General features: G+C 36.5%; 1 protein-coding gene and 1 non-coding gene across 6 annotated transcripts in view; both read right to left on the bottom strand.

Moving 5' to 3' along the window:
- Nr6a1 (nuclear receptor subfamily 6 group A member 1) overlaps positions 1-16,449 on the bottom strand; it is a 203,091-nt gene that overhangs the window by 166,810 nt on the left and 19,832 nt on the right. For all 5 annotated transcript variants that reach the window (XM_047524191.1, XM_047524192.1, XM_047524196.1 and 2 more), the window contains exon 2: positions 3,756-3,797. In XM_047524191.1, the coding sequence (XP_047380147.1) occupies positions 3,756-3,797 (42 nt within the window). The remainder of the gene's footprint in view (positions 1-3,755; positions 3,798-16,449) is intronic.
- On the bottom strand, positions 5,360-5,436 carry Trnae-cuc (transfer RNA glutamic acid (anticodon CUC)). The gene has a single exon. It is a non-coding gene; the product is annotated as a tRNA-Glu (tRNA).

Below are 16,449 nucleotides of genomic sequence, written 5' to 3'. Positions count from 1 at the left end.
GACTTCAGATAATGGTCCCAATGTAATGCTAACAAACAGGATACAAAACTGCATTTACAGTATGATTCCTAATTATGATAAGGTGAGCTCAGATACACAATGGAAGAATATATTGTCAGATGAGAAATACTGGTTATTACTAGGTAGTGGGATTAAGGATGCTTACATTTTACTTTTAGTGTTTTCCACGAAGAACATATATTATTCTACTACCAGTATAAACAAAGGCAATTTCTTTCCTTTAATTAAGCTGCACTAAAGTCCTCAACCAGTTGGTAAAAGATCCTAGTCTGACTTCAAATAGTCACTTTCCTTAGGATAGTATCCTTTGAACATCAGACAACATAGTACATTTCAAAAAGAATGTTCATCTTTAACTTTAGAAGCTGAAATGAGTGCTTTCCATTTTGGCCAGCGTTTACTCTTGATGTAATTATTTTAGGATATCACAAGAAGAGACTCATTACACATAAGTCAAAAATTTGGTAATAGCTTTGCTGATATAGATAATAAAACAAAAGTTTGACCAGAGAGGAAGAACAGCTGTTGCTAATCCAACTATTTACCCTTTGACCCTTTATCTGCCCAATAACTGAACAGTACCAATTGTTGCCATGTATTATTTGCTGTTTACAATCCCTGAGAGAGGGATGAAAGGAATTAATAATTTAGCCTAGAAAGCGACAGTCTTTATTGGGGAGCCCCTTGTCTGTGGAACAGAAATCAGAACAGGAGTTGTCGTGAAGTCACAGATCTCTTTACTGTTCCTGTTTTATAGCCTAATTGGCCCCCAAACATAAATCAATTATTTCTCCTGTTTTAAGCAACAATGACTCCTATTCTTTAACTTCCCTTGTATCAAGTCAGTCCTTGTTCTCTTGAGTTTTACAACTACATGGTAAACATGATGGCTGAGGAAAAAACTTGGGGAGCAAGACAGACTGGGGCTATTTGGAAACAGAAACACAGAAAGGTTATGCTGTTTTGAACCTCTCTTGACCTTTGACTGCCCTTGTCCCTAGCTTATGCTAATGAACATGGTATAGGGACGTTTTTTGTAGAAATGAACTTAGCCTGAACCTGTGCCATAACATTGGACTCCAGGAAACCCAGGAATCATAGGAAGGCAGCCAGAGTATGAACAGCAGCCCATATTCCAACATAGCTGTCCATCTGCTCAACTACAGAAGAGATTTTTTTAAAAAGGACATTTGAATTGGACCAAATTAGTAATTCCCCCAACTGATTTCAACATAATCAACATAATCAATCTGTTATCCAAATCTCCATGTACGACCACTGCCAAGAACACATGGAAATAAGCAGCAAAAATATTTCCTATTACAAAATAGGCTTCCCCTACCAGGAAATGGGATGGAAAATGAGGCCTCCAATTTCCAAAGATACAACAACAAAAAAAATTCCTATTATTCTCAATCTAATGTGCAAAAGTCATGAGGTATTAACATAAGATATGTTATTCCTTTCCAGTACAAATCTACAGAATTTGCAGTATCAAAATCCATAATCAATTTAATTCAACATACACAGCCATCTCAGTCTTGAGGCTTCCTTTAACTTCACAAGGTAAGCATGCCAAGCCAAGCCCAGTGAACATGCCCATAATCCCAGCAGCTCAGGAGGCTGAGGCAGGAGGACCGCGAGTTCAAAGCCAGACTCAGTAATTTAGTAAGACCCTAAGCAACTCAGTGAAACCCTGTCTCTAAATAAAACATAAAAAAGGGCTGGGGATGTGGCTCAGTGGTTAAGCACCTCTGGGTTCAATCCCTGGTATCCAAAAAAAAACATGCCTATCTGCATTCCAAGACTGGTATAGAATGAGACAATAAAATTTTACTTTTGCCTATTTATTATTAAAATAACAAGACCTTTATGTATTTCTTCAAAGAGAAAGAATAAAAATACTAATTTTAATACAAAGACAAAAACTTAAGAGTTACTGAGAATACTACTCACATGCACTAAGTACTTTGATGATTTTGGTGACTTCCATTCTAAATTGATTTATAAAATTATGTTCCTTCTCATGGAATGGAGAGGTCTATAAATCAGCATATTTAGCTGGGAATTCGATACAGAAATGTTAAATGAACCAGGATTACTTGGACCCAGAAAGCAGAATAACTCAACAATAATTTTATGAAATGGAGGGTATTTCTCAGAAAATAACATGAGCTATTTTCAGTTGCTCCTAGGTGCATAAGAGGAAAATAAATTTGGGTACTATGTGCTAAATTCAAGGTTTGAAAAATATCTTCTCAAATATTTCACATGACTTTTAAAAGATGAGGGCAGGAGTTCATCATTTGTACAATCCTTGAGCCTACACTGGGGCCTGAAACAAAGTGAACACACAATATTTAATAAAATGAGTTTTCGACTACTTAGTGTGTTTTACATATAATTTTCTGAAAGATCAAAAATACCTCCACATCCTTCCTTGTGCTCAAAAATGCTTCTAGGGAACAACCATGACTCAAGAAAATAACTGAATTACCATTTCCTCCTCCTATAAAAGATATTCAAAAGAGAATGACAGAAAGAAAATAATGTATTTACCTACAATTACTGGTATACTGGGGACATATGACCTAATACAGAACTCATTCTGAGCTGGGCACCAAGACACATGCCTATATTCCCAGCAACTCAGGAGGCTGAGGCAGAAAGATCACAAGTTCGAGGCCAGACTAGGCAACTTGGCAAGATCCTGTCTCAAAATAAATTTAAAAGGGCTTACAATATAACTCAGTTGTAGAGTGCTTTCCTAGCATGTGTGAAGCACTAGGTTCAATCCCCCGAGTACTGCCCCACTCCACTAAAAAAAAAAAAAAATCAGAAAACAGATTCTGAACTTTATGATTTCCAAAAAGACAAATCTTGTTTCCTGGTGTTTGATAAATATCACAGGACTTATTTTGTTTCAGAACAATTAAACAAATATGGGTTTTTATACTATTTATACTATTAAGGTATGTGGAAAATAAGAAAGGTCCACACTCTCAGAGCTAGTATTAGCCAGGATGGTAGAAGTTTCACTTTCTTAACAGCAGACTGGTGACAAATAACCTTTAAAAAGTTCTAGCACCAGAAATAATAACCCTAGACATCTCATGAAGTCTTACTCTAAATCATCATTCAACCTATTGTCACTTAGCAAAATATCTATACACAATTATAATCATATCCCAGAACTACCAAAATGCTGCATGACACATTTTGGTAGCATGGAAAACACAAATGATTATCATTAATCATCATTTAATTAAACCTTGAAATGATCACTCTTATACCTTAACCTGAAGAATGTAGTTGCAAATGCTTTACAAATTAAACTGGTACAAAATTATCAATTATAAATTTTAAAATAAACTTATCAAAACTAGATAATATTTTAGAAAAGCAGAAAATATGGTTGTAGATGTGCATATATGAAAGCATAATTTTTGTTGTTGCTGCCAGTGTCATAGGAGGATGAGGAACAGAGCAAGGAGATTAGTGTTAAATACAAAATTAAAGCAAACCAACTTTCTATTAAATGAATAGAGCCTAGACATCAAACAATATTAGGAAAAGAAAAGGCATCATAGAAAAGACAGAATGTCATTCCCATAATTATAAATTGAGAGTCAAACTAGATAAAGTTAACCAATTACACACTAAGTCATACATTTAAAAGCATACACACACATCCTTTTCTTACCAACAAACATTGGGTAACACTGAGAACTTACTAGTGCCTGGATCAAGCTCTGACAACTCATCCTGACAGAAACCTGAAGAGAAAAGAATAGGAAAAAAAGATTAGATTATAATTTATGAATTACTGTAAGCTGGCTTCAAATATGAAAAATTATCAAAGTGGGGGGAAAAATTCAGACTCAGAAGTCAATTTGGGTTTGAATTTTAGCTCTAACATCTAGCTATTGTATAACCCTGAGTTTCCATCATTTTAATACAAAAATGGAGATAACAGCACTTATTAGAGTTGCAAGGAGGATTAAGGGAGATGGCAATATAAAATGCTAAGCACAACTCTTAGCACACAGTAGGAGCTCAATAAGCAATAGCACAAGTAATTGTGAGTAAGCATGCCAATGTCTGATGGAATCAAAACTCATAAGAAAATTACACTTCATTTCAGATCTGTCATGTTCTACTTAATGTAATCAATTCTCTCCCAAAAGAAAGTGAAATAAGAGCTTATAACAAATATCAAACAAGGTAATTTTATTTAAAATTTTCACAGAGGCTGAAAATTTGACCCACATACAAGTGGAAGCAATTCCTCCGTTATTAAGTACACTATTTAAGCTGGAGGCAGGGAGGGAGGACAGCCTAGACAATGTGGATGGAAGGCCTAAAAAAGGGGAGACTGAATGTGCAACTCCAAAGTTCTGAAATTGCTGAGAGAGGCTGAGAAGCCTGGGAAAACTCATCTCACAGTCACTCTAAAGCCTCTCTACATACAAATAACAGAAATTAGAATAGCCCTGGAGAGATGCCAGGTATCTTAGTTCACTCAGGATGCTGTAACAAAATACTATAAACTAGGTGGCTTACAACTAACAAATTTATTTCTCAAAGTTCAAGAAGCTAGGAAGTTCAAGATCAAGGCACCAGCAAAATCAGTATTTGGTGAGGGCCTGCCTTCTGGTTCAGATGATACTTCTTGCCATGTCCAATGATAGAACGGATGAAAGAGCTGTCTAGGTGTCTCAGAGAAGAATTAATCCCATTCATGGGGTCTATGATCTCATATTTAATCACCTCCCAAAAGTCCCCAATTCTCATACCATCACCTTGGGAGCTAGAATTTCAACTTTTAGGCCCTTTTTATTTGTCTTTTTTTTTTTTTTTGGTGGTGCTGGGGATTGAACTCAGGGCAGGGTCTTGTGCTTGCAAGGCAAGCACTCTACCGACTGAGCTATCTCCCCAGCCCTTATTTGTCATTTTGAGGCAAGGTCTTGGTAACTTGCTTAGGGCCTCACTAAGTTGCTGAGGCTGGCCTCAAACTTGTGATTTTCCTGCCTCAGCCTCCTGAATCACTGTGCATGCACCATGGTGCCCAGTTTGAAGTGCAGGTTCTTCAGAATGTGTTTATAGACCTCTCTATGTTTCTTGCATGGATTCTGTGTTGTATGTAGGGTTTTTGTTGTTGCTGTTTTTTGGTACCGGGGATTGAACCCAGAGTTATGTAACCACTAAGCCATATCCCCAGCCCTTTTTTATGTTTTATTTTCGAAACAAGGTCTCTCTAAGTCCTTAGGACTCACTAAGTTGCTGAGGTTGGTCTCAAACTTGGATCCTGTCTTTTTTTTTTTTTTTTTTTTTTTTTTGGCGGTGCTGGGGATTGAACCCAGGGCCTTGTGCTTGAGAGGCAAGCACTCTACCAACTGAGCTATCTCCCCAGCCCAGCTCCTCCTGTCTTGACCTCTCTCAAGTTGCTGGGTGTGTGCCAATATGCCCAGCTGTATGTCTGTATGTGGCTTCATTTAAAAAAAAAAAAAAAAAAAGGGGGGGGGTGTTTTGTCTTTTTTTTTTTTTAAAGAAATAAGAAAAAAAGTCCTTCAGAGATAAGGAGTTTTCCCTTGACATTAATCAAGGCACTGTCAAGGTACTGTAGGGAACTCAAAAGATGTCGTGACAGGATCCCTGTTCCAGGTCCCTGCCTTTATTATTTAAAAAGCAAGCTCAGTACAAAATGAAAACATGGTGCCTATCACCTGTTTATTTAGGGACTGGGGATGTACCTCAGTGGTAGAGCACATGACCAAATTCAATCCCCAGTACTTAAAAAAAAAAAAAAAAAAAAAAAAGATTTTCAAGAATTTCAATTTATGTATCAAGTTTAGGAAAGAAACATTCAGACACAGCACCTGGCAATGAGGAAATAACTCATCATTACACATTTGTTGAATACTTAATATCCTGCCAGAAGTAAAACAGAATAGGCATTCATCTAATACATAATTGATCTAAAAACAATGATATCATGGCAAGGCATGAAAGTACAATGGGAAAGACAGACAGTGCCCCCCAACCGCTAGGGCAGATCCTAATTCAAGTCACTTTTTGTTTTATGACCTGAGGCAAGTCACTCCCTATTATGGGCCTCAGATTTACTGACATTAAATAATAAACATCTAAGTTAGAGGTATCAACAAAGGACAAGGTTTAATGTACCCTCTGAAAGTAACAAGCATTCTGAATTCAAAGCAACTAGACTGATCATAAAGAGAAGGTGACTCAAAAACAAAAATACTAAGAACACACATTAAAATGGACATCTATTGCTTTTGTCTACCTAGCAATCATTCCCTCCTCCTGTTAATGGCACCCTAATTTTTCTTTGGAGACTTCCACTTCAAGTCCATATGATCGAAGGCAGACTGACCTTATAAACTGGGATTAATAACAGCACCTATCTCATAGGGCTATTAAAAAGATTAAATGAGATAGTGAATGTAAAGACTTTGCACAGAGCTCAACTATGTGAGCTACTGCTACTTAATTCTGAGAGATCCATTCAATTTGGTGTTATGACTGTGGGGACAAAGTGTTCATCATAGAAGGGCAAGTACTGAACCATTCATGACATGGGATGGAACCCTAATAAGGTCACCTTAGGTATTTGCTCTAATTCTTAAACCTTTTTTATAATTTCAGCTTTAAAACAATCTGATGTGGTGATTCCAGATATTTGCTACTCCCTGAGAAAAGGACTCTTTATATTTACCCTATAATAAATTTCTCCAAGAGTCACAAAAACCCCTAATTATGGAACTCAGTAACTGATGTCTACGTTCCCACCATCTCATCCTGACACTCTTAGCTAATAATATCTCTGATTTTATAGATCATCACTAGCACGGGAGAACAACATTAATTCTACCTACAAACTACACACCTTTAAGTTAGTGCAGTGGCCATTTTGGTTATCATTTCCAAGCAGAATCTACTCCCAGATTTCAGCAACCAGATCTAGCTAGCAAAATGATTTGTGCCTAGAAGAACTCAAACCACTGCTAGACATAACCCCAAATACATTTCTTTAGGTAGGTTCAATTCAAAGGCAAAAAATATCAGTTATTCAGTAGAAAGCAGACTCCTAAGCCCCATAAACATACAAAATATACCCCCAATGCCACCTGCTTTACAGAATACACTACATTAAACATATTAGAAAATATTATCAGAAATCCATGGTCTCTGGCTGGGACCTTAAATTGCTTTCAAAAAAGAAACACAAAATATGTTCCTAAAATATCACAAAGTTAGTGTACCTATGAGAAATCTGAAGTTACAGCGTGAAGTTTATATTCACTTAAGCCCAGTTTGAGACAGATGCAAATTTGAAAGGAGCATGGGCATGAGTTAGAGTTAGGTTCAAATCACAGATTTGCCACGGTTTAATTAACCATCCTACGCCTACTTCCTGAAATGGGGGTTAAAAATAGCCATCATGTTCAACTGCTGTGAGATTTGGTGAGTATATATAAGTGATCAAAAAATGCATTGAAGTTAGGGCATCTTCTTCAATACAAGAAGGTTCAATTGACAAGCTTTTTTCCTAATATGCATCTGACAAAAAGAAAAAGACCAGACTGACTGGCTACAGTGACAGATCAGAGTCACTGATTTTTTTTTTTTTTTTTTTTTTTTTTTAACTACAAAACTGTATTTTACTAGGGAAAACAGTTAAAACTTTGAGTACCTTTTTACAAATGTAAATAAAGGCTTATGGGTAATGCCCATCAATAAAAGCCCAAAACAATAGCTAATTGTGCTCTATAATGTGTCTTACAAATTGAAGTCAGTGTTAACTCAAGGAATATTTTTATTTTACTTATTTATTTATTACCACAGTACTGAGCACTGAACCAAGGGGTGCTCTACCTGAGTTACATTGAGAGTTTTTTTAAGTTTTATTTTGGGACAGGGAGTCCATCCTCCTATCTCAATCTCCCAAAATTGCTGGGATTATAAGCATGCACCATCATACCCAGAAGGAATGTTTTGATTTAATCTGACTGTAGGAAGGCAGTAGAGTACAACTGAGCACTGGATCCTGATTACTCAGTGTATTTTGAAATCCAACAGCCCACAGTTGAGAGTTAAGGTGAGACCCTTAAAATATAGAATTCTACAAATCTAATCAAACACCACCTTTTTCCCCAAAATAGAGATTTTATATGTACACAAACGTGCAAGGCAAGTTGAGACAGGAGAACTGCAAATTCAACGCCAGTCTCAGCAATTTAGCAAGGCCCCAAACTTAATGAGACTTGGTCTCAAGATTAAAAAAAAAAGGCGGGGGGGGGCGCGCCTGGGGATGTAGCTCAGTGTGTGTGTGTGTGTGTGTGTGTGTGTGTGTGTGTGTGTCCACTAGAACCTGAATTTTCTAGAACCTAAGACTCTAGAAATTTGTTTTCTTGGATCCCATTTAAAAAAAATTTCTTTACCCAGGATTTCTACTGATTTACAATAGTCACATGCTGGTCCTTTCTGGAACAACCAGCTCCAATCAGTTTTATCAGTTTCCCATCTGCCTTGTCTCCACTAATCATAATTAAGTCCCCAGTGAAACTATGTGTCTTTCCTTCAGCTGGATCCAGTCTCAGCCCCAACTACAGCTGCAGTCTCAGGCCTGAGGAAGGTTAGCATGTCCCAAGAGGAGTTGCTTAGTAAATGCTTGAAGAACTGTTTCTCCAAAAGACAATGAGGGTAAATAACTTGAAAACCACAATGAATTTCTTGTTCAAACAACAAATTGAAAGAGAAAGTGAGTTTCTCAGCTTTAAAGGTCTAGAACAGTCCTATCCAATAGAAATTTTTACCATAAAAGAAACAGTATGTATCTATATTGTCCAATACAAAGTGTACCTAGAAAGTAACTATTTTGACTAAGGAACTGAATTTTTACCTTTACCCTTAAGTAATTTAAATAGCCACATGAGGCTAGACTTTATTCTACTGGACAATCAAAGTTTAAAAGTCACCCCAGTCACCTCTCCTCCTAAATATTATCAGGCCATCCGTTTTGGATTATGCTGCAGCTATACAGATACAGAAACTGTAATATGGAAATGTGTAAAATAGAATAATTTGCTGACTTATAACTATAATTATAAATGGCTATATCAGTTATCAGAATAATCAGCCTGCAAATAGTCATTAATTCCAACAATTATTATTATTATTATTATCTGCCCATGCTGTAGCAAGCCTGAGACCTAGAAGATACAAATATGAATATAACTAATAACTAACCCAACTATCTAAGAATAAATAGATCAGTGGAGTACAGACCAAAACAACTGTAGAGCCCGAACAATGTGAATGTACATAATGTCACTGCATCATAGACTTAAAAGTTAAAATGGGCTGGGCATGGTGGTGCAGGCCTATAATCCCAGCAGCTCAGGAGGCTGAGACAGGAGGATTGTGAGTTCAAAGCCAGCCTCAGCAAGGGTAAGGCACTAAACAACTCAATGAGACCTGGTCTCTAAATAAAAAATAGGGCTGGGGATGTGGCTTGGTGGTTGAGTGCCCCTGAGTTCAATCCCTGGTACTAAAAAAAAAAAAAGTTAAAATGGTTAAATTTTATGCTATGTATATTTTACGACAATAAAAAAGAGAAGAAAAAAGATTAAAGTCTAGTGAAAAAACCATCAAACAATGTTTTTGAAAAAACTAACTGTATAGGAACATATGAACAAGATACAGCAAGTAATAGAGTAATAAGAGTATAAATTTTTATATCAGAATAGATTCAAATATTGGAACCATTACTTAATTGTATTGTGAAAGTTACCTCACCTGAGACAATTTTGTTGTCTGTAGACTATTAGGAAGATTCAATGATATGATGCACTTAAGTCAGTGAAAGTGTTCAGTAGTTACGAAAATATTAGTGAGAGAGAAAAAGCAGTAATCATGAGATCAGGAGCATGGGGAAGAAGATAGCCACTCACCGGACAAATAGGGTTATTTCTAAGACATATTCAGAGGAAGCAGCATGTGAAAGGAATGAACAAAGTAGAAGCAGAATATTACCTAATAATTTGATTTGACTAGAGGATTACTAGGAGCATATCATAAAGACATTTTAACTGCCATATGAGTTTTTGGCTTTTATCCTATAGCCAATAATAACTAAAAATATGGATATATCTAGGAAGTAGATCAATACCAGACCAACTCTACTTCAATACAGTGGTTCTAAAATTTTAACCAGGAAACTAAACACATAGAGTTTTTACAAAATAAAGTTTTGTTGGGGTAGCCAGTGTATACATGGTAAACCAACCACAACCCATGAAATCTAGGAACTCTTGCCAATTTTACATGCCTCCCCCAACCCTGTCCATCTTCTAGGTACCTTACGGTACTATGAATGGTTTGGGTAGAGGATGAGAAGAAACGTGGCTTCCTTTTTTCTTTTTCTTTAACATCAGCTAGTCAGACCACAGTCTGGGTGGGATACAGCTGGTTTGCTGCCTACAGGCTAGTTCCAGACCCAAGCAAATACAAGACCCCCTTTCTTTGGATTGGCTGAGCATTAAATTCATATCTGCTTCTTGCCTTTCTATCCATGGACTAAGGCACCACTTGGACCATCAGCTTTTGTTTTTCATAGGCAACCTGACAAACCATACTTCAGGAATGATGGAAAATGCTTTTGAATGCACAGACCTAGCACCAGGAGTCCATACAGCAAAAGCTGGCTGGAAGAGCTTCAAGTAATAGTTCCCCTTCTTCACCTTTACAATGTCAAGGTCACATTTTTAAGTTACAAGAAAAATAATGCCATTTTCCTAATGTCATTTTCTTAACATGAAATCTAAGGAAAAAAGAAAAAAAGCAGAGATGGGGGAGTGGGTCAAGGATTTTTAATTATATAATCTATTATGCCCACATATTTGCTCAGCATAAATGCAGTTGAAAAAGCTGCCTATATTTCTATGGAAATATTAATAATAATTATTCTCTGATCAACCTACATCACCTTTCATATCATTTTTCAGGCTTCTAGCTTTGTAATCATAGCCTTGAAAGCAGACTGAAGGCAGAATAGCCTGCTCAAGATTATGACATTTCAATTTTAAAACATTCCATAAAAAAACATAGAAACAGTACACAGATTCAAGGCTGTGGTTACAGAATCAGAAGGTAAAAAAAACAATTTTCAATCTGATGAGTCAGAGGTCAGTAGTGTTTCCATGGGGAAAATAGTACAGGGATTTCTCAGAAAACTGCATGTACTGATGAGCCTCTGACATTTTTCATTTACAATTTATGGTTCTCTGGAGGAACAAAAGGGGTTGATGATAATTTCATATTCAGCTTGAAGGTTAAAGAAATTTCAAAATGCATACATACAAGAATGTATAAAAGAATTTGTCAGCTACTATTTATTGAATCTTTACTATACGCCAGGCATCGACCTGATGCTTTATATGAGTTCTACTGAAAAATAGCTACTATTACTGCCATTTTACAGGTTTAAAGATATATTTTACTCTATAACATAAAAGGAGCCACAAAAATCAAAACAAAAGAACTTCAGGACATCTAAGCTAATAAAACCCTATTCTTGCATGAGTACATGCTCTGCAACAACCAGCAGAGGGGAATTTGGCATAATTTTGAAGACCAAACCCTGACAGTCCCACAACAGCAGAGCTTCCTCTTGAATAATCCAAGATGCCCATGTCAGAAGCAACTATTAGCTACTGCTTTTTTTTCTCTTTTTTTTTTACAATACTGAACCCAGGGTCTTAGGCACGCTAGGCGAAGCAAGCATTCTACCACTCACTGAGTTACACCCCAACCCTGCTAAGAGCATCTTTTGGAAAACTCTATTGTTCCCATCAAGAATGGGGGAGAGTGAAATTTTTTTGAGGGGGAGGGCATCATTTCAAAAATGGGCTTACAAAGTCTTCAGAAAGTGCCCCATACCATCCTCAACAGATGGTCTGATGAAACAGTAGAAGTCAGTTCTTCTAGGGAAATTCATTAGAAAAAAGTATATGTGAGTGAAGTAATGACCTACAAATGGCAGAGTTTTATGTTATTTTTATTTTCTTCAAAAAACCCCATATAAAAATGGGGTATTGATGTATGAAAAGCCTTTAAAATGTCCCTTTGGAAGCACACTAGAAATCTAAGACAGAAATAAAGAAAATAGTACACAACTGAAAGCCACCTAAAAATTCAACCACACGGGAATGATTAAATTAGGTATGATTATTCAATGAAGCATTTATTAAGAGTTTATAATGGGCAAATACCATATAATGCCTTAAAGTATGACATTAAATTGTACTCCTCAAAGTGAGTTCAGCTATATCCCAACACCTATATACATGACAAAACACATTTTGGTATCTTTTCCCAATAATTATCTCTAAGCCCGGGCATTATGGTTGATTTTTCTCCATCATACTTTTCTGACTAAAAGCATATTGTTTTTGCCTGGCATAGTGGTACATGCCTATAATCCCAGAAACTCAGGAGGCTAATGCAGAAGATCACAAGTTAGAGGTCAGTTTCAGCAACTTAATGAGAGCCTCAGTATTTAGCAACACCCTGTCTTGAAATTAAAAAAAAAAAAAAAAAAAAAAAAAAAAAAACTGGGACTGTAGGTCAGTGGTAAAGCATACCGGGGTTCAATTACCAACACCAAAATAAAAAGGGTATTATTTTTATATACAGAAAATTTATATATACAAAAAATATTTTATATACATTTTAAAATCCTTAAAACAAAATGATTTGGCTAAACTCTCTAAAATCAACCACATCAACATAAAGGAGAAGAAAATTCTAGACATTCTCTATTGAATTGTATGTTACCATCTCATTAGAAAAAGGATTCTTTCAGAGATACTAGGTTAGTCATTAATGTCTGAAGTTCAATATAATCTACCAACTTCAGAAATCCACTGTGTGACAAAAAGATACAACATCTTTTACCTTGCAGTTTAGAAACTTTCAAATCTGAAATAAAACTACGAGATTATTGTATTTATGAAACATTTTGAAAAGAAATCAAGACTACTAAAATCGAATGAGTTAAGACAGAAAACCATTCCACCACAATTACAAAGAATATTACACAAACAGGATTAAGGGGAAGATCTGATTTTCTTAAATGTTCAAGTTTTCCATATTCTAAAATTAAATTCAACTAATGTGTACCCAGTGTTTTCAATGGACATGGCACTGGACTAGATTACAAAAGGGAAACAATGCTAAATACAGCTGGTTATCCCCAGACTGTTACAACCTGCTAGAGAAAATAGAAAAGCTACTGGATACAAGCAATTACTCAGTAAATACCCTAACGGGACAAAAGCAGCAGTAGACAAATAAGACTTCTTTCTTTCTAGGGGAAGCCAGAAAAGACTTGATGGAAAAAGTAGCACCTAAATCAGACTAGTAAGCACAAAAAGAAGAATGTAAATAAAGACTATCAATAAAACTCAGCAAGCCGGGCTGGGGAGATAGCTCAGTCGGTAGAGTGCTTGCCTTGCAAGCACAAGGCCCTCGGTTTGATCCCCAGCACCGCAACAAAAAAGAAAAAAAGAAAAAACTCAGCAAGCCATTCATGCCTTCTGGATGTCCTTAGCCCTACTGGCAAATATTTTCTCCAGAGGCAATCATAAAACAGATGAGAATTATATAGACCCTGTCTGGCACATTCTTTCCTAAATAAAATCAAGGGAAATCAAGGCCTATTCTGGTACATACACAACTACCTTTTCATCCTGGGTTGGATGGTCCCATCCCCATACGTGGTTTCATCACTTGTACTTCCCAACTGATGACCCCACACACACAAACTTTCAATTCCAGGTGAAACTCTTCCAAACCACAGACCCATCTGTCCAACTGCCTACTATAAAATTCAAGATGTCAAACTAATCCTATTTTCTCTTTGAAACCTGCTTCTTGTATCTTCACTCAAGTTCTAGGTACCACCAATTCTCAGTCCCAAAACTGAGGTTCCCAGGGATCACTCCTAGGCTCCTACGTGACCACTTCCCCCAAATTCCCATCTCAGTCATCCTCCCTCTAATCACCCTAGATTCCTGAACTATTAAAACTGTCCTCTCACTAAACTATTAAAGCCTCTCTTCTCTCACTTCCTGGAATTTAAATTTCCTAATCCACTCAAAAATCCTGTTGACTCCCCCTTTTCAACTCCTTAGCATGACATTCATGGCCTTAAATTACACAAACAAATAAATCCAACATTTGAAAAGCTACTTTTTACAACCTTACTTCCCTGACACACCCAGAAGTTTGAAAATGATAACAAATTCTTATTTTCAAACTCTCTTTATACAGAGATAAAACTGTACCAACTTTAATGTTGTAAGCAATTTCCTAATATGAAAACATCAATAAAGTGATAAAACTAGGGAGGCAAGACACCTGAGCACTTGGTTTGCTCTGGTACTAATAAGTCATTTGTGTAAAGCTAGGGAATCTATCCCTTCTATGTCTCTACCTCATAATAATAAAATTATACATAGATATTATAATGTTAACACTTGACTTATGGGGTACTACAAATCATCTCTAATCTCTTCTATCCCTCACTAGCCCACATTTTACAGAAGGGAGAAATTTTGAATAGGAATTAACATTTGCAGCATTTCTGTGATTTTAAATACTAACTATGGTCCCAAAGGTTGTCAGCATTTTTCTGATCTAAAAAAGGGAACAGAAGGACTTACTCCATAAGGATTACATAATAAATATAAAGCACTCGACAAAGTACCTGGCATATAGTAAATGTTCAATACAAGTTACCCATTATTGTCATTAAGAGTCATTCTGATCTTCACCCTCCAAAGCACAAAAAAAAATAAGACTTAAAACTTTTTTTTCCGAGTGTGTGTATATGTGTGTGTGTGTGTGTGTGTGTGTGTGTGTGTGTGTGTATGTGTGGTGCTGGGGATTGAACCCAAGGCCTTGTGCATGTGAGGCAAGCAGTCTACCAACTGAGCTATATCCCCAGCCCAAGACTTCTTGATTAAAACACCTAAATCACTTTGCAGCAGCTCTAAGAAAATATTACATTCTATGCACAAAGAAAGAACAGGCACTTTTATGAAAACATCACTTAGTACTGTTATTGAGATGCTGGCTTCTTGACAAGGCTGGGAAAACTGACATCATGTCTCAATCTCCCAACCAATGAAATACATAATTAGGGTATCAAGTGCTACAGATTCTAGTCTATCCTACCTTACTAAAATCACAACCCTACTCATGTAATTCATGTTTCCTTATTGTGTTCAACATCTGTCATAAATTCATCAGGCTCAGAGAGAAAGTTCCTCTTCTAGAATTATCATGCATTAACACAAATGTAACATTAGAATTGCATTCTTACTGCCCTAAATCTCAACACTAAGTGAAATACTGGGAGTATTGGGCTTCCAGAATAAGAGATCATTACTTGGTATACAGATGTTCCGATCTAACTCTAGCACTCTTCCCTTTGAATATGCCTCACATTCCTGAATAAGTTGAAGTGACCATAATTTTTAAAAAGCAAATACTTTCAAAATAAAAAGGGCATACTTGTCAAGGCAGACCAAAATACAAGCTGGTTTAGGAATGAAAACTGTAGAAATACATTGTTACTTATAGTCCCTACCATGTTATGGCTCTCCTGTTTCTTTTTTTTTTTTTTTTTTTTTTTTTTGGTGCTGGGGATCCAACCCAGGGCCTTGTGCTTACAAGGCAAGCACTCTACCAACTGAGCTATCTCCCCAGCCCGGCTCTCCTGTTTCTATTATTCACTCTTCATCTTTTACTCAATAATATTTAGCCTACTGCTATTGTGTTTTATTTCCTAAGAGGCATTAAGGATCAGAAGTATTTCATTTTAGAGATCTGCTTCTCTGTCACATGCCACATCCAGCATTTAAGCAAGGTATTCCTTTTTTTTTTTTTTTTTTTTTAAGATTTTTTAGTTACCTTTTATTTTATTTATTTTTTTATGTGGTGCAGAAGATTGAACCCAGTGCTTCACTCCTGCCAAGCAAGCGCTCTACCACTGAGCCACACCCCAGACTGGTATTCTTTACTTCTTTGCCTCTCCACTGGCAATGATTTAGTCAGAAATCTACAAGAGCATCTTTCTCCAACACCACACACTGGGTTTGGACTTAATATATATAATTATGTTAAAAAAAAAATCATAGCTGTGTGCAGTGGGCACATGCCTGTAATCTGCAGCTCGGGAGGCTGAGGCAGGAAGGACTGCAAGTTCAAAGTCAATCTCAGCAATTTAGCGAGGCCCTAAGCAACTCAGTGAGACCCTGACTCTAAATAAAATACAAAAAAGGGTTGGGGATGTGGGTCACTGGTTAAGTGTCCCAGAGTTCAATCCCTGGTACCAAA

This window comes from Sciurus carolinensis, chromosome 14 (assembly GCF_902686445.1).
Source record: "Sciurus carolinensis chromosome 14, mSciCar1.2, whole genome shotgun sequence".
Classification (NCBI taxonomy): Eukaryota; Metazoa; Chordata; class Mammalia; order Rodentia; family Sciuridae; genus Sciurus; species Sciurus carolinensis.
Note: the sequence above shows the minus strand (reverse complement) of the source record. Positions and strands in the feature narration are given on the sequence as shown.